This window comes from Hippoglossus stenolepis, chromosome 17, assembly GCF_022539355.2.
Source record: "Hippoglossus stenolepis isolate QCI-W04-F060 chromosome 17, HSTE1.2, whole genome shotgun sequence".
NCBI lineage: Eukaryota > Metazoa > Chordata > Actinopteri > Pleuronectiformes > Pleuronectidae > Hippoglossus > Hippoglossus stenolepis.
In genome coordinates, this window is record NC_061499.1 from 12,493,532 (window position 1) to 12,516,944 (window position 23,413).

The 23,413-nt window shown below is 41.1% G+C and overlaps 1 protein-coding gene across 2 annotated transcripts in view; it reads left to right on the plus strand.

Moving 5' to 3' along the window:
• The window catches only part of vps50 (VPS50 EARP/GARPII complex subunit), a 103,701-nt gene that overhangs the window by 50,156 nt on the left and 30,132 nt on the right, over nucleotides 1-23,413 (plus strand). Inside the window, exons 14-23 of one of the 2 annotated variants that reach the window (XM_035182776.2) lie at nucleotides 7,334-7,425; nucleotides 7,566-7,660; nucleotides 8,434-8,532; nucleotides 11,191-11,281; nucleotides 12,628-12,813; nucleotides 14,902-15,020; nucleotides 16,819-16,925; nucleotides 18,051-18,172; nucleotides 21,581-21,658; nucleotides 22,115-22,195. In XM_035182776.2, coding sequence (XP_035038667.1) covers nucleotides 7,334-7,425; nucleotides 7,566-7,660; nucleotides 8,434-8,532; nucleotides 11,191-11,281; nucleotides 12,628-12,813; nucleotides 14,902-15,020; nucleotides 16,819-16,925; nucleotides 18,051-18,172; nucleotides 21,581-21,658; nucleotides 22,115-22,195 — 1,070 coding nt within the window. The remainder of the gene's footprint in view (nucleotides 1-7,333; nucleotides 7,426-7,565; nucleotides 7,661-8,433; nucleotides 8,533-11,190; nucleotides 11,282-12,627; nucleotides 12,814-14,901; nucleotides 15,021-16,818; nucleotides 16,926-18,050; nucleotides 18,173-21,580; nucleotides 21,659-22,114; nucleotides 22,196-23,413) is intronic. The other variant, XM_035182777.2, reaches the window with a different exon arrangement.

Genomic DNA, 23,413 nt, shown 5'->3' on the forward strand with positions numbered 1-23,413 from the left:
TGAATAATTTGACAAAAAACGCTGAGAATAAAGTGATAATAGGTCCTTTCTCATTTATAATATTCAATTTATAGTGTCTTCAGTGACCTTGTTCACTTTCCAATGTCATCTCGACCTGTTTTTATCCTTTCAGAAAATAATTCGCTTTTATTTGCTACATTTTGTGACGATAACTCCTCCACTGGAGAATTCGCTCAAATTACAGTCCATAAAGAACAGCACGCCACATCTGTCCAAAACCCGAAGCTTATGTCTGGATCCGTCTTGCGTTTGTCGCTGCCCCTCCAGTCTGCCGCCAGATGTGAAAACATCAGTCGCAAGAAGCTCTGTTGTCAAGGCAATACATACTTTGTGGTTTAGCAGTAAGCTCTGCTCCCAGTTGTATTTCTTACCGGTGTAAGAAAGGAGGCCATGGTGGATTTTTCACTTCGTCACTGTTTTTGATCATTTGTCTTGTCATACACCCTCATATTAGCTTGTGTCTTCCTGCAGCCTATTGGAAGATGGCTAATTTCATTTTCCCATACTGTACTGAATTCATTAGATGAGTGGAGGAGGTTTCAAGGAGGTCCTGCATGTTCTGTGACAGTACCCTCCTCGCAGGGGAAAGGACACACACCACGTTTCCTTTCACGAGGCCCATCTATTATCTCACTATTTGATTGGCTGTCACCTCTGTGCAAAGGTGTCCCCGACCCTGGCTTTCACCTTTCTGTCTTTATTGTAATGTCTGTGTGTGTGTGTGGGGAGGGTCCATCAGAGTAGTGATTTACTGTACAAGCGTTGTCTTATTTGTCGAAGAATTTTTTGCAGCTACAGTGACCTCCATCTCACACCGGAGGCCATCAGGGTCTTAGCGGTCTCCCCTCCTGAAGATCACTCACTCCCCCCTCTTTCTGCTGACACACACACACACACACACACACACACACACACACACACACACACACACACACACACACACACACACACACACACACACACACACACACACACACACACACACACACACACACACACACACACACACACACCCTCATTAACGAAGAAAAAAGAGCATCCCCGTTAAATTTAGGGCTGTGGCCTCTTGATATATTGAGCCGGTCAGTGTAACGTATCACTAATTAATCTGGCCACTTGATGAAAGCAAAGGTTGTTTCAGGAGGTGAAACAGGCCAGGTTCAAACCCCGAGCCGACAAAACGGATTTGCTCCTGAAGCACACACCCCGTCATGTTGGATCAGCCCTGATGGCCGTCAGGTGCAGGGGTCGCTGTGTGTGTGTGCACGTGTGTGCGTGTCAGCATTTGAGGGTAAATAACCATGACCGGTTGTGTATCTGTTACATGTTCATACGGGGGCATGAACCATGCAAAATAGCACTGGAATCTGTGGAGGCTGTCTGCTCTGATATGATAAAGAAAACCATCAGTTTTCAAAGCTTACGGTGAGAATTGGCCTTCACACATCATTAATGTTCACTAGTAACATACTTACAAACTAAACCAGGGGACCTGCTATGTGGAGTAACCTATGTGTTACTAGCCTCTCACTGAACATACTGTAATTGGTTTTATTTTTGATTGATTCATTTCATTATGTTTTTTATTCATGCATACCTCCCTACTGCTGAGTCAACATGGCATCTAATCTAATGGATTTCTCAGTATTTCCAACCTGCTTATAGATCACACGTAGCTGAAAATACAATACCTTCAAACACATCTCTGTTAAAGGGCTTTCAGGTGGGAACTAAGATATACAGTTTAATCTACATATTACAGCGACCACATTTTTAAACACATATTCATATTGTTTCAAAATATTTATATATGAATATATATGCTCAGAATGCACCAAATCATCCCTGAATAAACAACAATGGAACTGAGTAGAGTGCATACAGTTCCTCAACCACGGTCCAACAGTCCCCTTAAATTCAATCAAGCTGCAGCAATTTCACACGCTCATCTGATAGATATCTCTTTCCTAAACAGGTCAGATTCTTTTATCAAGATCCATGAATTAATCTCTGACAAAATGTTGAAAAACGCCTCGCAAAACTCCCCTCGCACTGTTGGATCCGCCTTCGGATCGGAACCTAAATTTAAAGGGTTCTTCCATGACCCATATTACATCCTTCCACCAAGTTTTGTAGAAATTAGTTTGGTTGTTTTTCTGTAATGTTGCTACAAACAAAAAACTAATTCCAACCAACAACAACAGACAGAGATGAAAACATAGCATAAAAAGTGTACGTCTTGTCAGGTGGGGTGTGTTTAATCCTCTGTGATTAGAATCTGTGTTGCCCTAACTTTGTAGAGCAGGTTTCCAAAGAAAGTGTTTTAATTTATAAACTGTCAGTGTCATCATTGCTGCTTTATTACTGACTTTCTCTTTTACTTTCTTTTTTAAATTCTTAATCTTCCCTTCACTGCTTCATCTGCTTTCATTTCAGAAACCAAAAGTTGTGTTCTGACTTCTCTTGATAAACTTTAAAAAATTTATGCTAAATCATGCACGGGCTGCTCTTGTATGAGTCATAGTTTGATACAAGCGGGGAGCTAGGGCTCCTGTAGGCGTTTGTCGTGAGTCATTAAGAACTCCGTTACCCACAATGCCACCAAAGGTCGAATACCGGCCACCACCTACGGGTTGGCAAAGGATGCTCCCTATTATTTATCTTTTCCTCCCTCTCTGCAGTAGCACTTTTTAATAACCATTATAAATGCTTTCCAAGTAGTTAACCTGGGGAGGCTGTCGCCGCCCTCACTGGGTCAACGGTGGGAGACAGCACTGACACAAACTGCTCTGACAACAACAGGGAGTTAATGAGGAGGAAGTTGTTGATGGAAAAGTACTGTACTTATGTTAGGACTAATCATCAAATGATTCAAATAATTTGTTTATTTCATATATTTTAAATGTTCAGTCATTATATATTCTAATTCGACCATGTAGACATTATGCACATATCTTTAGATTCAGTGGTAGTTCAACTTTCCAACATTATCATTATGTCCAATGTACATAAACAATAAATGCCCATATATACACTTAGAAATCATAGAAAAAGACACTTATCATAACTCCAGAACCTACCTGAGAATCAAGACGTTTACAATTTTTCGTTGTCATTTATTCTGTCTTACTTTACTTTACAATACATTTCGGCAACGTATGACATCACCACATTGAAAGTGAATGAGCAGCGTTTCCATTGAAGCCTGCAACTCGTACACGTGATTGCTGTGTCACTCTCACTACTGTCCTTGTACTCAGGAAATGAAACCAACTTATGAAAACTGCCACGTCACCATCTCCCAGCCTGTCTGTCCTTCTGTCTTTTAGTGAATGACACAACTGTTTTCACTTCTGTCCCTATTATTGACTCAAATAACAAACATATTACTCCTGAGGACGGGGTTTGAAATCTACCAGCGTATTCATTAAATTCCCATACACGTTTTATTAAACACCGCCCCAATGTCATCATTAGAAACCATGACTAGTCGTGGCTGTGACACGACAGCTGTGTGTCTGTGCATTTAAAATGCATCAAGTAAAAAGAGAATCTGAGGTGAATGACAAAGAATATTTCATATCATGTATCACTGTCCCATCCATTTCTGAGTGGGATGATCACAATCAGTTGGTGGCAGGAGAAGATAAACATCCCTAATAGCTCGCTGCAGATGTGTTCCTGCTCGCCAGAATGTTGTGAAATTGGTATCTTCGTGTTCACCAATAAACTCACTGGTCTAGTGCTCAAAACGGCTGTTTTTTAAAATAATAATAATGTTTATTTTTTTTCGTTACCCCAGAGATAAGACACTTGACCATCTCAAGTCAATATGTGGTGTTAAAATAGCCTGTGATATTTTTCATGACAGGGTTCATGACTTGATTAAGTTTTAATGGAGGTGTCCAACTGCTGGAGATGGCAACAGAGCTTGTATTTGGCCTTTAATATTTATTTCTTGATGTAGAAAATAGTGCCAGATTAATAATTTGATTTGCAAGAGATGCAAGTGATGAAGATTGATGTAGAAAATGAAAGGGATGGTGTAATCTCTCTCTATGAGGGAAACCCACTGCTCCAATCCACTGCAGTTTAACATGAATTCCGTCCTGAGGATTTTTCTCTCATTTGGTGGACTGGGTCTTCTGTCAGAATCCATAGTGAGGCTCAGCAGATCCTTTGTGCTGCTAATTGTATGCTTCAGCGTATGGTTAACACAGTGATGTGTTAGTAAGTGCTGGTGTGCATGCAGACTGATCAAAAAGGAAGAGTGGAAGAGGAAAACCTTTTATGGTCAGCACAGGACTGAGCTCTGCTGTTTCTCAGGAGCTGCTTTTAGACATTAACTGAAATCCAGAAAATTTTATAGAGGGGTTGTGTGTGAGAACGAAAATGTCCTAGTCAGTTGCTTTGGACACTTTGTGGAACTGGCAGCCCTCCAGAAAGATGTCTGGATATCGTCTGAGGGAGCCCATGTGTGAACATTTTGCACTGCATTCCTTCATTATTGTCACAAAATCACAATCACAAAAAAATAAAGGATCCACTGACCAAAGATAAAATCCAATTCATCCCACTCAAAACTTTGTTGCCTACATTACCCATGTTGCAACCTGACTGTTGACAGTGGGGTCAGAGATTTGCTTGTAGCACCTAATGTAGTCTGTTAGCCTCAAGCAGCACAGACTGAGCTCCAGAGGTCTGGGAAGCTCACTCCTTTCTATCACCAATATTTTTCAAAATTTCACTTTTCATTATGTTTAGTGTCTTTAGGTTCAGACTCTCACTCGGCATCTTGCTTCTGGAGCCTTTTCTCGTCTGTCCCTGCTCCGTCTTTCCTCCATACACTCTGTCATCATATTGATAGGATTAGATATATCTCTGTGTGTGGGCATAATGTTTGTTCTTAAAAAATATATTTTTTATGTCTTGCTTGTTGTTCCGGCATGTCATTATGAAAACACCCCCAGCGCCACAACAGGGCACGAGATCCTCCCGCCGTTCTCCCAGCAGGTCCGGAGCACCGTGGCTCCGTTTTGACTGCAGCTCAGACACACTCGAGTCAAGCTGAGCTAAATTATGTGTTTGCATTGTTAAAGCTTTAGGTCTTTTCAACTTGTCAACTCACGCCTACAGAATAAGAAAAACACCCCGAGTGATTCATGCCTGTCTCCCTTGTTTTCTCTGTCCAACATCATCTGGTTTAATAGTTAATGAAGGGTAGTGTGATTGCAAACACAAGACTCGCACGTTTTCTCTCAGTGACATATTTACGTTTTTCCCCTCGGTGCTCTCACACCAAAGCCTGAAGTCTTGGAAATTCTTGTCCCCTGAATGTCTTTCTCATCAATAATCTGTGCCTCTTCCAGTGATTGGAGCACATGAAGATGGATTTGCCACGTTTGTCGGTTTGCCTTTTCCATTCGTAGAAGAATACTTTTTTTTTACCAGAAGTAAAGAAGAAAGAACTCTTATAAAAGACTTGTAGTGTTCACCTTGTATCTATTATGAGTAATATTGCAAAAATAATGTCATAATTTAAGGCTGTATCATTTTAGAGGGGGGATATCAGAGGATCTTCACTGTTAAAATGTGCATCTTGTTAAGTTGTGTATCACAAATAGCAAAATAGTCTTTTGGCTCATCAGCACCACATTATAGCAAGTACCAGGATCATGAAAATATTGTGCAAGGAAAACTGTGTCTAATTTCTAATATAATATTTGGCAATGGTCAACTTCAAAGTTATGATTGGTTACATCTGTATGTGATTTCTGGAATTTCTCAAGAAACGATGAGATTGGTTCAACATTTAGGATCCAGAGGAAGTGGAACTCTGGTGTGAGTTCTCCTTGCTGCTTATTTCCAACAGTTTTTTTTCTTTTTTTTTCATTAAACTGTGACTTTAGTCTTGTAATTTGATATGTTCTTATTAAATTGCAGTTTATTTCTTATTATATTATGACTCTTTCTCATTGAATTATATCTTAACCCTCACAATATTATAACATTATTTTCAAAATCTCTGATTATGGCCCTAATATTCAGTCGTCTTTTTCATGGTTTTATTGTTTTTTTTTTTTTCTGTAAAATGTTCAGTCCAGTAATATTCAGAACTGAAATATCACTGCACTTTTTTAATGTTTTACACTTAATATAAAAACTGTGACATTTGTTTTTTTAAATTAGCTTTTGATAAATAAAATGAGCAGTAACAAAAGAGAGACAAACCTTAAACAAGCATAAATATTAACCAGTGGGGTAATCCATCAGCACAGTTTTATCTGTATTCTCAGCACATTAATGGGATTTAATGTGGGACTCGCCGCCACCTGCTCGTTGACTCACTGGCTCTGTGTTTCTGGCTTTCCCCAGAAATCCATTTCAAACAGGGCGAGCAGCTTGAGATTGATTGAAGCAATTTTCTGCTAAAGGAAAGTATAGCAGCTCCGATGACACGGTAGCCTCTGCAATATGTGCACCACATGCTACTCTATCTGAGTGATCGGTGAGAGAGAAGAACATAAATAAAGGGATAGTGAGCGGATGATGGAGGAGGAACCGTGTTCGCTGAAAATGTTGGTGTCATTGTCCGACTGTCTGAGGAATCAAACAGCTCATTCAACGGCCATTTGTCTTTACCAGCCCGACTGGTCTTAGGTCACTGTCAGTCGTTCTCTCTATCATCCCTCCAGCAAACATTCAGGCATGGTCAAACTGACACTAATGGACTACTGACAGTAACCTGGTCAGATCTGATGATCAGCTACACCACATTTCCCTGTTCATAATAGACTGCACCTATAATAGTCTTTTTAAATGTTTTTGTTGGTTGGTTTGTCAGAATGATTACACAAAAGCAAAAAAACAGATTTCCACGAAATTTGGAGGAAGGTTGGGACGTGGGCCACGGAATAACCCATTACATAAATAAAGGGGTGGCTCCAGCATTTATTTTTCACTTTCTCTAATCCAATAAAGGACTTTCTTTTTCATGTTCACTGACTTCCAGACTCTAATTCTTGGACCTGGATTTAAAAAAGAAATCTGACATTTTTTGGGACTATTATTTATGAGTTTGTGCAAGGAGCAAGGAGACTTTTGGGCCTTGGCGGAGGTATGTGCTCTACTGAGTCCCAATCTAGTTCGACTTTTATTTGGGGTCCGGTCTGTATTTGCATCCATTCTTTTGTCCTCTGAAGTCAGTTTATGAGGTAATTGGTCTCATGCAGAAAGAGCAGAGCAAAAACAATAACTAAATGAAATGGACAAGAAGACGGTCTCCTAATCACTTTTGTTTGAATATTTCTAGATGGTGCAGCAGCAGCAAAGTCTGATGAGTTGGTTGTGGACCGCAGCTACGTGAAGAAGAAACTGGAGCACGGTCTGACACGGATCTGGCAGGTTTGTAGTCTGCCTCCCCCTTTCTCCGTCTGTCTCTCTTTTCAAAGTCGTCTAGTGTCTTCTGTTTTTTTCTTTACTTATATATTGTCTTTATCAAAATGTCCACAAATCAACCATGTCCCTCTCATCTCTCTCCTCAGGATGTCCAGTTGAAAGTGAAGGCCTACATCCTGGGCACGGACATGTCCAACTTCAAATATGATGATTTCATAGTGGTACTGGACGTCATCAGCAAGTACGTGCAGTCTCTCTCTTTTTTGACTTTACTTGTTTCTCACAGTACTCATGTGCTCAGTCACTTACTAATTCACCAACTCATATGATACAAACATGTACAAACAAACACATATGTATATATTTTCCCATGCCCAGTCAAAAGCTTTTATTTGCTTTGCTTACATGTTAAAAAAAAACTGAGGTTATTATGTCAGTAGCCAGTAGCAAACACTTATTATATATATTAACTACCTTAACTAGTAATTTGCGTTAAACTGTGTTCAGGCTGTGCACTACTCAGCTTCACTCTATGTTGGAGTTCACACTGATGAGCTAAAACATTGACCACTTACAGAAGAAGTATAAAAATATAGTATTATATATAGTCATATAACACAAGGGGTTCTCACAAAATTGTTGTTGTGGACAAACAAGCCGTTCTCTGGGGCAGGGCCCCCTCTCCGCTCGGGGCCCCAAGCAGTTGCCTGCCATGCTCCCTACGATGTGTTGTTTCTTACTCCATGCCCTATGTCCTGGTGATAGTGATCCAGTTTGTTCTTGCTGTCAGTGACAAAGAGATTATTGAAAACGTCAAGGCCACACACACTATAAAATATAGGACAGTTTTCTTATTGTTATTGTGTAATTGTGTGTGTTCATATTATCTTTATTTATTCATAAAGAATACAACCATTGTCTGGACAAATCCCTCTGTTGTACATCTTCCCTCTTCATCTCCTTCATTCACTTTTGTCTCCGTCACCGTTTATTCTCTTCCACCCCCTCTTTCAGGTTGATGCAGGTGGGTGAGGAGTTCTGCGGCAGCAAGTCCGAGGTCCTGCAGGAGTCAATCAAACGCCAGAGCGTCAACTACTTCAAAAACTACCACAGGTACGAGGTGTTTCCATCGCATCTACTTGATCGTGTGACAATAAGAAGTCGTCTCTGTTCATTCTCTTAACTGATGGGATTGATTATGTGTGGACAATTAGACACGCTGTGGATGGATGTGACATGCACAGCCGCCCCGATATTCCTGAAAGAAAGTAGTGAGATGATTGTAAGTGGAGCAGCTTTTCGAACAGCAGGTTGTCATCGCTTGACAGAAACTTTCGCACACAAGTGCAACCATTGGCTGCCGCTAACGGGCTCCACGCCGAGCGCAACCCTCCTCGGGATAGACGTGTAATTACATGATAACACTCACTGAGCTGGAATCACATTTACATCTTGATTACATACCCCAAACTCGCCAGCCACATGAATATGTATGCTGTCACACGAGACAGCAACTCATCATCAGAGGTGATTTGCATTGATCAGTGATTGTGATTACCTGTCAAGAATTATTAGTAGGATGATTAAATATCAGAGAGATTATAAACTTCATCCTTATTATAGAAAATGGAAAAGGAGCGAAACACAGGGGCAAAGGCTGGAGGGGTTATCAGTAGGAAACTGAAAAAGAGAGTAAGGGCACTTTCACGCCTACTTTGTTTGGTCTGGAGCTTCCGGCAAATTTTTGAAACATGTGGACTGAATTCCTCTTTAATTTATTTAATTAAATTGATTTTGAATTAAGTCTTTATAATGAGTTACAGTTCGATAAACGGGTTGGCAGTTAAATGAACACAAGACACAGTTAAAACTAATAAAGCCAGGGCAGGTAATCAACAATGAAGGCAAACCAGACAAAAACGAGAAGTGAAGTGCACTGAAATGAGAAACAAGTCTAAGTAACAAAGTAAAACAGGTGGTGATTAAAAATGCACAAAATAGAAAAAACTAAATTCCACCAGATGCATATGAGGGCAACAACACTGAAGTCCGATAAGCACAAGACGTCCAACAAGAGATCCACAAAGAAAAAAATCCCTCCAAAGTTAAACACAGGATAATGTCATGACTTTTCAGTTTAGTCTGAGACAAAATAACAGGTGTGAAAGGTGCCTTGGACCATGATGAACCAAAGTTTTATCTGACTAAAAGAGGCGGCATCAGTCGGGATTAAATTTAACCATGACCACAGTTCATTTTCAATGTGAAAATGTTTTTTTCAGACATTCGTTCTAATTGCAGGATGTTGAGACATTAATCAATACAAGAAGAAAAGAAGTGGAAGCCTCATTGATTTACCCAGGAACAGAGTTTCCCAGACTGCAGGATTGATCACAATCTTTGGTTCCAACTATTGACGTTGATGATGCTGGTATAAACACCCTAATGATATTACAGTGGCAAGAAAATATATGAACTGAGCCCCTTCATTAATTTTCTCCTTTCATTTTGAAAGGACTACTACCCACGCCAACGTCAGACATACGCCTGTCTACAAACCAATCAATGTCAAGTATAGGTAGACGCAGTCACCTAGATGACTACAGGACGTTTGAATGTCATAGAAAAAAGTCTTAAGTGCTCTCCATAAATTACAATGTGAAACTAAACAGATCAAATTTAAACAATGTAATAAAGATATCAACCATGATCTGAACGGTCAGGTGTGAAAATGTCCTACGACTTAACAAACCCACACAGAGAGAAGAAGAAGGCACATTTTTAACCCCGTCTCACGCACACACATGCACATCTGCATCCGTGCGCAGGAGGATTCCAGTGTGCATCTCCTTTGCATTAGCTGTGATTCGTTTTCCAGCAGGTTGTCATCGTCAGAGAAACACATCAGTGACCTTTGACTGTGTGATGCCTGTTTTTGTCTGCGGGCGGCCTGCAGAAACACACTCATTCATCAGGGTGGTTGTGTTGTTGTTGGCCTGCGGGTGCAAAGAACAGGATGACAGGGCTTGTCAGGGCTCAGCCATGATTAATATCTAACAGATTTTCCACTCGTGATCTCATTTTCTCTTTTATTTAGTCTTGGAATTATCAATGCATTATATTGGAGGAATATAGACGTGGGGACTAGTTAAATAAGCATTTTGTAAACTAATGTATTTTGAAGTCAACCAGGAGTTTTCAGTCTCTCGCCTCTTCCACATTCCTTTACATGTCATACTTCAAACTGCTTTAAGTCAGGTGATAGTGGGTGCTGTGGTGTTTGAAGTCAACACTGCTCTGACATTTCACACACAAAGACCTGATACTGACCCGAGCAGGTGGACACAAGGGAGGCTGTCACATGCTGTGATCACAGTTAACATGGAAACATGTGACGCACACACACACACACACACACACACACACACACACGCACACACTTGCACACACACACACACACACACACACACACACACACACACACACACACACACACACACACACACACACACACACACAAACAAATGTAAACATGCACGCACACACACATGCACATGTTCTTTATTCTTTTCCATGTGTACCAGTGACCTTTGCAGGTTGTGTTTTTGTCAGCAAATTTAATCAGAAATCTCAGAATGGAAGCTGGATAATTGTATAAAATGGCATAAGGTCACCAATGGACAGATGTTGACTCTTTCTCCTCCTCTTTCCGTTTCTTCCTCTTCCTCTTCCTCTTCCTCTTGTCCTCTTGACCTTCGTCTGTCTCCTCAGGGCACGACTGGAAGAACTAAGGATGTTTCTGGAGAATGAGACGTGGGAACTTTGTCCTGTCAAGTCGAACTTCAACATCGCCCAGCTCCATGTGAGTAAGAATCACATCAGTGAGGCAGCAAGAAAGGAGGCGGGACTTTTACTGCACGTTATTCCTTCACGGCTTTTATTACAGGGGTTTTCCCTCCACAGTCATGAGCTATAGTTAAATAATAATAAAAAAATAATAACTTGAACAGCAGAGTAGATCAGGTGCAAATACCAAGAAAAATGTTTTAGGTACATAACATTTATAACAGAGGAATTCTGTAAGCAATTTAAAGAAAGGATCAACATGTTCAGTTCACTTCACATAGAAGAAGGGAAAGAAATATCAGAAAGACAAATGGAGTTAGAGTCAAGAGTCTGTTTTCTCATTTTCATGCATCTCGCTCCGATACACAGTGCAACAAATGCACATGCAAAAGAATCTTCAGAATAAGTGGCGTGCAAATGTTGTTTGTCTGCATCACTTTATGGTAAACAGGCAATGTAATGCTTCGCTGTAACAAGATTATTTAAACTTGAAGTTTTTTTTTGACTGCTGAAATGTGCAGCAGTTTGTCACAGACGTTCCCTCAGGACACTGACTTTGGTTGTGAGTGTAATACTAATATTCGTACGCCTCCACGCAGACAACAGATATATCTGGAGGCATTAGGTTTTCAGGTTGTACATCCATCGTCCATCCCGTTGTTGTGGGGAAGGAAAGGGAAGACGTTGAGGGAATTTCTTCAGATTCAGTGCAAACTTTCATTTAAACTCGGATGTTGAACTGACTGAAATTTGGTGTTCAAATGCCAAAGGTTACCATGACCGCAAATATGTGTTTGTTTGAGTCTTGAACGCTTATTATTAAAATTTCCCTCCAAAACAGACACTTAAATTCTTATATGAAATTTTTTTTGCCCGACGACTGTTTGGTGGAGGCATAAAAACCAAGAGGCGGGAGAGGAAGAAGCCATTAACATTTTTTTTCCACTTTCTTAAACTTTGTGAGATTGGATCCTTGATTTCTCAGAGAAAAATTCATGGTTCTTGATTAAAAAACAATCAGGCATATTATGGGGACTGATATTAATGATAGTATGAAATTTGGTGCAGATCTAATAATCAGGATCTAGTGAAGTTAAATGTGGTTTCATTAGGGGACTGTTGGGGCTCAGCGGTTTGATGGGCTCTACTTAGTGCCATTCTATTTTACTTTAATATTATTACGTTTTTATGAGCTAGTATGTTTGATAAAACAGAGGCTCTTTTTTTAAATGGTAAAATTATATATTATTTTCAATTAAATACAAAACCTCTTTTCTCCATTGTGTGTCTCATCTTCACCAAATGCACGCCTACATCTGTTGTCCTTCAAAGTGTCTCTCTGTCCCATCTTCTCCGCTCCAGGAGTTTAAGTTCATGGGCCAGTGTCGCTCGCCGTCCGTCTCCCCGAGCAAACAGGCCGCGTCCTCGAGCACACCGGCCCAGGAAGAGCTGTCACTCTTCCAGGAGTACCTCCAGGAGGGGAACCCGTTTGAGATGCACATCGAGGAGAAAGAGGAGGAGACAGAGGATGTGCTGGCATCCAACGGAGTAAGTTGGCGTTTGCTTAATAGACTTTGTTGTGGTAGTTTTCTTCATTCACTTCCCCTCATACACTGTAAATGTAACTTATGTTGACTGTCGGCACATCATATGAGTTAATCAGATACTGTCCACCCTCTCACCCACGTCTAACATACAAGGAAACCTGTTGAGGTTAAAACAAACAAACCAAACAAGTTAACAAAGAGACAAGTTTATAAAACTCTTTGATGAACTGCGGCGTAATGACTGCGAGTCATTAAGTGGTTTACAACAGACCTGGAGCTGTCATCAGCCGGGCCACGGCAGCCTCTTATTAACAGTGTAAGGCCAGCAGTGCAGAACCCGCCATTATTATTATGGCAGTTTGATGCATCGCCTGACACATTATATAAGCCGTTAAATACAAAATCAATCTGTGAGCATCTACACTGCAGGACCAATGATAACCCAGAGAGAAGAGCTGAATGTAATAATGTAGAAGTCATTTTTCTGTGATTTCTTTTTTTCACCCATCAGCATTCTATAATTTTCTCCCGGTAAAGCAATTATCCCTGGTCCCTCTATTTTAGTGCAGTAGTTATCACCAAGCCTGTCAATACTGGAAACCTTTTTATTTCTTAGAAACACATTTTCTGCGGTGCTTTGTGTTCAATTTAAAATAGGCAGCACTTCATCTTCCGAGAGAGACAGAAGTGCTTCGCTGCTCAGTATGGGGCCTTTCAGTTTTGCATGCAACCTATGTTGTCCGGTTAAGCTACGAGCCGAGCCACTTTGGCGCCATACATAATTGACAGAGAAGAGAGATTGTTTTGCCGTACATCTTTCAGTACACTTCGTTCAGCTGCATCTTTAAACCAGAAGAGCAGGCCAGCTCCACTTGGAGAGGGAGCGCTGGCTTCTTACTTGTTCACCTACTTAAAGTAGTCATAGGGGCAGCTGTGGCTCAGGAGGTTGAGTCATTTACTAATCAGAGGGCCGGGGGTTCGATCCCAGTCTCCCCCTCTGATAGACCATACAGTAACTGAATGTGGCTCACCCCCAAAACATTAGGATTCATAAAATCGGAATCAATATTTGGATCCGCACCAAATTTCACTTGTTCATTGATATTATCACTCTACAGATGTCTGATTATTTGCATACAGATCCCTGCATTATTTCTTGAGACATTTTCAGAATACAAAAAACATCCTTTCTCACAATGTTACAAAAAAGTGAAAAACTAATTCCCTGGAACCGACCCTACCAAAATGTAATGGGTTCTTCCTTGACACATACTGCATCACTCTGCCAGGTTTGGTGGAAATCTATCCAGTAGTTTTTGCAGATTTTTGCTTACAAACAAACGGACACAGGTGAAAACGTAAACAAGGAAATGGAAAAACAAGAAGAACCACAATTCTACGAGCCTGACAAATGTGATAACACATAATGTGTAAAATTGTATGACAAAGAACCCAAACAGTGGCTCCTAATGTGTTGTTGAACAGAAGAATCGATAAATATCATATTGTATTAGGATTACAGAAGTAAGTCAGTCGCCCTGTTCTTCACAAAGATACACGCCACCCTGACACATCACCCATATATATATATTTTTTACATGGATATATTTTCTGCTTAGGCTCAACATCAAAAGCAATATTGCTCTGTCTAACATATGAGGTTTAGCTCAGCCTTTGCTGGGCTTTACTCTTAAGCTTGTAATCCTTTCTATATGACTGTTGTGTTGCCCGAACCTTCAGTTAAGGACAAAGAAAAATCTTATTCCAGGGCTTTACCTTTACCTGAACTCTCTTGAGAGGTGAATGAATTTTCTGCTTTTTCCCCCCCGAAAGCCAAATAGTTTTATGGTTGTGCAGCCACCAGGACCAAAAGATGAACGCCTTACACCCTTTTTCTGCTTCAGTAGCCATCTTTCAGTTTGTTTGGTTCATAATCTGGATCTTTCATTTAAGTGCGTTATCGGACACAATTTCCCCAGGGCATCGGATTCTTTCTTTTTTTTTTCACACTTCATCTGAACTGCATTTCTTCTCCAGCACTGGCACGTTGACCATTTTTCCACGACCTCTGTTTCCCCCATTTCTCAAGTATGAGTCAGACGAGCTGGAGAAGAGCGTTTACCAGGATTACGACAGCGACAGCGACGTCCCCGAGGAGCTCAAGCAGGACTACGTGGACGAGCAGACGGGAGATGCCCCTCTTAAGAGGTCAGGTCCAAGTCTTGTTATTTCACACCACACCACTCTGAAGACGCACAGGCGACGACAAGTGAAGTTACACAGCACATTCAGGTGTCCGTCATCTCTGCTCCCCTTCAGATTCTCGAAAGAAAGTCGACGTTTCACTTTATTCATGCGCACAAAATAAACGATCGACCCTTGAATCTTTTTGAGGAGCTTTTAAAAAGGATATTGAGTCATGCGTCATTCGGCTTTCTGTGCCTTTAGCAGTGATAAATTTAGCCTACCTCTGCATAACCCTCCTTAATAAGCTGAGAGCTTGTATGAAGCTTTTTGTCTGCACATGATAAATTCTCTTTCTTGCCACCTCCGCCGATGTGATTGGTGGCCATCGAATGATTAGTCGCTTTTTAATAACCGCAGAGGCAGCCGTGTGCTCCTCTGTACCTCGTTTAAAAGAACTCATTTTAATGTGAAAGAGAAAATTGAATGCAATTGAGGACATTTATATATTTTGTCAAATTTGTTATCAACCTTTAATTTCCACAGTCCAATAATTAAGACAATAACACATTATAGCTTTAATTATTAGGTCTTCCTCTTAATTTGATTGGGTGAGCATCCTGAATAACCACAATCACAATTTGCCTCATTAGGCTTCACAATCTGAACGAGGTGCGACATCCTCTGCCCTTAAAACTCAACTAAGGTGAAAAACTTCCCCCAAAAAACCCTTTTAACAAGGAAAAAAAACCAGACATCTCAGACAGAGTCACAAAAGTGAGAGATCCTTCTCCCAGCATAGAGAAGAAGTGCGATAGATGCCGTTTGTGACGGAGCACATCAACAAAAAATTACAATATTTACAGCTTGAAGAGAAAATGCAGAGTTGTGTTCGGCAGTTGGCAGCCTTTTGCAGCAGCTCCCTCGGCACCTTGCCTTTTTCTTAGACTTTTGTTTACTTTTTTCCTCATTGTTGTCGACTTACTTCTTACTTGTTGTGTGCTGACAGCAATGTTAAAAGCATTCGTGCGAAAAGAAAATGTCTGCCAGAGGTAAAGGGAGAGAGGGGCGAGCATGGAGGGCAGAGCAGTGATGACAATTGTAATGGTAGAGGTAATAATAGTAATATATGGAGGTAGAAACATTGTACATCAACACAATGTAGATACACATACTTTTTGCATGTGCATGTATATATGTATGTTGTGGATGTATATGAATCGGTATGAACCCACGAGTGTGCACGTGTTTATGAATATCTGAGAGCTTAGGGCAAAGTTTTACACCGGGAAACACATTACTATTACTTATTCAGTAGCTCCTCATTACAGAGGCGTTGTTCTAATGAGCTTTTCATATTATTTCACAGGTCAGACCCGCATCATATTTTAGCTTTAACTCTCGTCACATTTCCTTTCCCCCTGTCTATTAACCTGACACTCGCCTAAATGCCAATTTTCCTACTTTTATCAGCATGAATCACTAATGGTTAATTATTGAATGGGTCGGACGAGCACATCCGGACATTACTCGGCCCTGTGTAGATTGCTGGCTAATATGGCTCGATGGTCAGTGTCAGGGGTCCGGTGCTCCAGGATCACCAGTTCTCAGACTTTGACTAGCAGGGGTCCTTCTGTTCCCTCTGCTTTGTGTAATGGGTTCTGATTGATCAATTACAAGGGTTTGACCCCACTAAGGTTTTTGAACCCGTCTGATGATGTCAGAGGATTAGTGATGTTAACATGTATTATTGAGTCTTTTCTATTCTCATGGTTCTGCTCTTACTTTCTCTTTCAACCCAACAACACCCTGAACCCATCAGCCTGTCCCGAGAGACCATAAGAAGCAAGAAGAAGTCAGACTACAACCTTAATAAGACCAATGCACCAATCCTCACCAACACCACCCTCAACGTCATCCGGCTCGTGGGTGAGTCTTACACACACACACACACACACACACACACACACACACACACACACACACACACACACACACACACACACACACTCACACACACACACACACACACCACTTACGTCTCCTTGAGATCAGACCAGTCTCAGCTGCAGCCGGTGTCATTGCTGGCTTGTCTATTATCCACCAATTAAGCGAAGAGCTTGATGCGGCGGCCGTGCTCAGGCGTGACTGAGCCGCAGTGAGAACTGTTACCCTTCGCCCTGAGCTCTGACCTTTCCAGGTGCTTGCAAGTATTTGTGACGCGGCCGTTATGACATCAGGTCTCACCCTTGGAAAAGCATGCTCTTCGGCGTATGACCCTCTTGATGAGATTTTCTTTTCCATGTGTGAAACGGAATAAGAGTCGGCAGTTATCATTCCTGTGTGGCCCTGTGGTTGAATACAACTTTTAATACAGAAATTGATTTAATAACTCTGAGGCTTTACAAATGATAAGTAATTTCTGATTACTGCAAGTCAATTTAGTGAAAATGTCCCTTCTCTGTCCTTTACTTCATCCCCTTCCTGCATATTCAATATTTTATGGTTATATATACTTTATGTTGATTTTAAGCTATGTGAAATACATAAAGTAGGAAAAAGCCAAAGTTTGATTTCAAGTACTCATTTTTTTATTCGGCCAGCTATTTGATGGTGATTTCTTCGATTGCCTCCCGAGTTCTCGGTGCAGAATTCAAAAGAAAGGGCGTGAAAAATGAGGCTGTTAGAGAAATAATGCTGTCTCAGTAGCAAAGCCAGCTAGATCGAGTTTATTTCTTCCCTTTTCCTCCATTCATCAGTTCTGAGTCAATGGTAACCTTGTAAAACCCCTGTTCCTCCGTACGTCCTGCTTTTATTACCTTCATGTTGAATTAAATCCTCGCTCTCAAGTGTATGCAAATGTACTATACTCCCACTCAAGTTCCTCCCACAGGACGTTGTCCCAATGTGATTAACGACAGTAGTTTTACTTTTACTCTTTTAATCTCCTACAAGATTTACTTAAGAACAGAACCATTTCTTTAATTTTCAAGTGATACTGATAAAAAACCCACAGTATGTGTCACACTCTCTGTTCTCATCCTCTCTGCACAGGGAAGTACATGCAGATGATGAACATTCTGAAGCCGATCGCCTTCGACGTCATCCACTGTGTGTCACAGCTCTTCGACTACTACCTGTACGCCGTATACACCTTCTTTGGACGCAATGACATGGTACAGTATTTCAGATTTTTACTGTTTGATTTTTTTTTATGCCAGAGATCAATAAGTTAAAACTGAGAGGCACAACCACAGTATACTGAACATTTAGAATTATATTTCCAGACCGACCTTGTGGCTGAACCCATTTGTGATACTTTTTACATTTGTGACTCTCTCCACTGTTTCCACACTCTGAGTTAAGCTGGGCTCAGACTACAGTTTTTAAAATCCCTGACCAATCAGTCACCAACATAACTAGCACAGATATTCTTCTTTATAATGTCAAACACGACCACACTACAGGATTATCACACACAATATCTGTCAATAGTAGCACACTACTAAAGTAGGCCTCAGAATGTTTACAGTTGCTTGGCAGCACCATCAGCTGCTCTGGTCTCTCTGTCTCTCTCATTGGTTTGTTATGGTTCAATAATGACATATTTACAATCCTAAATATCAAACTGTCTGCAGGCAGACAGCTCTGTAACCCCTCACACCACCAGATAATCAGGATTGAGCGTTGATACTTCAGATTCTCAGGGTTAAATCAGCCCCTAATTTCTGTAGTCTGAGCCCCTTATTTAGCCAATATATATATTATATTTTTATTTTTTTATGTCTATAAGAGGATGTACAGTGTGACAGGGGAAAAACCACCACTGTGCGTCTCAGTAAACACTCCAGATGAACAATAGGTTACTGTCTGTGAGCCCAGTCCCTCTTTACTCCATCTAAGGGCTCTCATGTCATTTACACTGTGCCTCGCAAAGAAAGAAAATAGCATTTGTGTCAGTAGCGCCCTCGGGGAAGTGGTAATGATAGCAACAAAATGACTTCTGCCCCACTGAGGTGAGAGAGATAAAGAGGATGAATGCTCTGCGGGGCCGCTCATGTACAGATTATTGGCATGTGTGTGTGTCATGGGGGTGAAGGAAAAGAAACACACTAGTTACGAGTTGATGGCTTGTCAGGACGTCTCTTTTCTCATATGCCTCAGTCTGACCCACAGACCATATATAAAGATAAACAACATGACTGCTTCCCAGAAGTGACGCCGAAGCGTCTCAATTGCCACCTGGTTGCATTAGAAGTTATAAACCCTGTCTCTTCCATGTTGATGAATGGGACACTGGCCAAACTAAAAAAATCAAAGTTCACCCCAAATACATTTTCTATCCTCATTTAGGTAGTTTCCATCATTGTATTCTTGTTCAAGTGCTCATTTCCCATTAAGTCTGGCTTTAATTTGTTTTTTAATGCTATAAAAATGGTGTGAAACATCATGATTGACAGCTGAGACTGACTTGAGCTTGGTTGACCATATATATCGGCGACACCTGGATACAGCGGCTCCATCCCATCTCCATCACTACTGCACAGACCCAAATGCACAAGATGGCAGCGTTGGTACCCAGAATATTTTGGCTTAATTTGTGAAGGAAGTGGAGGCACATCCTCCATCTTTATAAACAGTCTATTAACCTGCTGGACCTAACCGTCACTATATACTAGTCAAAATGCTAAAATGGAAAGTCCAGATGGATCATTCCTTTGTCTGTGATACAATCCCTGCCTTTTGCCTGTAATCTGTCTGAATACAAAACGGCTGCCTCTTGTCTTTCACTTGTTGAGCCGTCCATCTTCATATGCAGTCTATGGGCTTGAATATTATGTTAGTGAGTTTCTGTCTATCAGTCAATCAATCACATTTTATCATAGCAGAGGATAACCATATTCACAAACCACAATATGTCTCATAGGGCTTAAGGTGCGGCATTCTGAGAAAAGATATTAAAGCCTTCCCTCTCTTCTTTTTCTTTTCCGTCCCACAGCCCACTCCACTCTCTCCATCCCTGTAGGCACCTCTCTGAAACTCTCACCCCCCCCCTCATTATGTGTCATTTTGTGAGCCCACCCATTTCATTAATGCTCTCCCTCAAAGAGGCACCTACAGTAAAATGCTAATGTCCCCCATGAATCTTTAAAACGCTGCTACAGATTGCTGTGCACATATGCTGGTATTTTGACCTAGGCTCCGCTCTCTTTACACCGCTGGAATCAGGATGGACTGCTCGACCTCTCTAGTTATGGGTGACATTAATATTCAAAAGGATAAATACCCCCATTATCTCTGTATATTGGCCCCGTCAATTCAAGCAGCACAATTGACTCTGCCAGACATATGCTAAAGATACATTATGTGCCGTACTCACGGATTCTCCATCTCAATTGATAACCAGGCTTTGAACTGCTGCGACGGGAAGAGGAAGATTTACCGACTCTTTATCTTAGAAAACGGATTCAAGGTTTTTTAATTTATTGAAAAGCGTTTCCCTGTGGTAAAAAATGTGATACTTCATTTGGGTGTCTGTTTTTGGAAGCGACAGAAGGAGGATCGTGGGGGGAGAAAAGAGGGCAAGACAAGATGGAGAGATGTGAATTGTCACTCTGCTTTTGAAATATGATGCAAGAAAGAGGGGAGGAGAGAGACTGGCTACCAAAACAGTGGAGAAGGAAACAGGTGCTGAGACAGAGAACAGACCAGGAGAGTGTCTGGCATTTGATTAAATGGCTTCCCTGAAAAATGAGCAATAATGCAATAAATAGTTCTTTTTTTTTTTTCATTTTGGACTCCTGACTCCCACAGACAGGTCTTCACACTGGATGCTGTTCATCTTGCATGCACATGTGCAAGTCAGTGTTTATTTAATGAAATAAAGAATCCAACACGCCCTCGCAAATATGTTCCATCTTCCTTCAGATAATTGAAGGAGGCTGAATTAAGACTATGATCTAACACACTGATTCGTCAATGATCTTATAGCTGGAGTTTTAAACGTATCCACAAACACAGAGCTGTTTATCTCATTCGGCAAGGTCTCCATAAAAACAGTGGAAATCAAGATATCATGATTATTAATCTTTTGATCATGGGTCCAAATTGCCCATAATGCATCTCTCCTGAATATAACTCAAAGACTGTAGCTGGTGGAGCTCCAAATGTCACATAGACGTAGGCTGAAACAACTTTTGTATTATATAATATATTTATATTATATATTATTTTCTTTTTTAAAACCATGTCAAATTGAATGGACCACACTCCAAATATGATTTTGTGTTACCTTCAGTCTATAACTTTCTTGGTTGAGAATTAGGAACCATGTATCCTAATAATAATAAGGTTAAACAACATTTGGGTATTTCCTTACCACACATGGCTGATCACCAGATCCTGATAAGTTAAGACAGAATCCAGCTGTGACTCTTAAATTAAATGTGAGGCAGTAACGGCGTAGGTGTGTAATTGAGTAATTCCACCCATTACTCTCAATAATCAAATTCTGTTTTATTATTTGCTTCTTCACGTGTTTATTCCTTGTTTTTTTCTTCCTGCTGCCCACTCGTCATCCATAGCCCGTCCCAAGCCCTTCTTTGCCAACTCACAGTGGCAGAGAGTCGGGTGCTACCAGGGTGGTGGGCCCCGCTTGCTTGGTAAGAGGAGACATCAGAAATGTTTGGACTACCTCACAGGGGTCGTACTAGCCCCGCGAGTCCAAACGACCCGTCAACACTGGGTTTGATTTGAAGCTCTCGAGCTGTGTGCAATTTGCTCCCTCAAGTGACATCAAGTGCATCTGAAACTGTGATTTCAGAGGCATTTCGATGTTGAGTTTGCTGTGCTGTCCCCCTCTCTACTCCCGTACCTCCACTGTAGCCGCTGTGATTGTGTGATTCAGACGCCTGTTCCTCTCAGATCCTCCTCCTCCCTCTAGATTCCTCTAGAAGCAGAAAATAAAACTCTTGTCTCCAACTATGGGGGATGAGAGCTAGATGTTGCTCTGTGTGTGTGTGTGTTTGTGTGTAGATGCTCTCACACTAAAGTGTTCTCATGGATGTGTTTGTGCGTGGTGCAGACAGTAAATGTGTGTATACGTGTGTGTTCTACAGTATGAGTCATCGGGTCTGGGCCTTATCAGCAGCAGACTGAGAACCACACTGAACCGGATCCAGGAGAACCTCATTGACATGGTAAGACTGCATCTCACTCTCTCTCTCTCTCGCTCTCTTTTCCTGTCTCACTTTCTCTGCCTCTTTCTGTCTGTTTCTCTCTTTCTCTTTTACCGTTGCTCGTTATCTCATTGCCTCATTTTCTGACACAAACCTGCTCTCTCCAATCTGCCCCCTCCGTCCTTATGTACCTTTCTCCTCTTTATGCCTTTCCCCGTGTTTTTTCACCCCCCGTCCATCCACTCTATCCATCACGGCCGCATGCGTGTCGTCCTAGTGTTGAGAGAGTCCACGGCGCACATGTCGCCGCAAAATGCATTATGGGTCGTCATTATCTGGCCAGTGGTCACCCGCACATTCACACACCTCCCTCTGTTTAAGTGGCCCCACCAGAGGCGTGTTATTCCATTAGGGCTCTCAATCACTGCTCCCTTCTCTAACATCGGGACAATTAGTCTGGTCCAGTCCACACTCTCCTCGTCTTTTTTATATCTGACAGTGTATCTTTCTAATATGTGTCTCTCTCTGCTATATGAGGACAATGATGTAAGTGTCATCTCTCGCTTCATCTCCATATCAGACAGCCTTCTAGGCCCAAAGAAACCACAAAACCAAAGTTTAATCCGACCTTAATCTGCAATGCCACTGAAACTTTTCTCCCCAGGAGGCAGAAACTGAATTCAGTGGATATTTTGGCTTATTCTTTTTAGAGTTTTCATGATAAAAGACTCTAAGTTGTGTCCCATGACTCCAATTATGATAGAACACATTCTGCCTTGAATTCAAATAAATGTCAATATTAAGAATCAACAAGTCTTTTTATTCATTACCTCCAACATGGAGCTAAGTTTTTTCCCATGTCAGTTTGTTTGTTGGTTAGTTAGCAAGATTTCTCAAAAACTACTGGACACATCACCACAAAATGCGGTGGAAGGTTTCAGTATGGATCATAGAAGAACTAATTCATTTTTGGTACAGATCCACATCAGAGGGTGGGTCCAGAATTTATTTCTTCACTTTCTTTAACATAGCGCTTTTCAACATTTTCACCATTTTCCAAGTGGATCTTGATGAAAAAAAAATCAGGCATATTTAGGGGACTGATATTTATGAGTGTTTAAAATCTGGTGCAGCTTGATTGAAATTAAGGGGACTGGTGGGCCTTGAAGCAAAGTTTGGGCAATAGTTGGCTGTTTTCTGGGCTCTGAATTTGCAGCATCATGAGTTGTCAACTGTTAC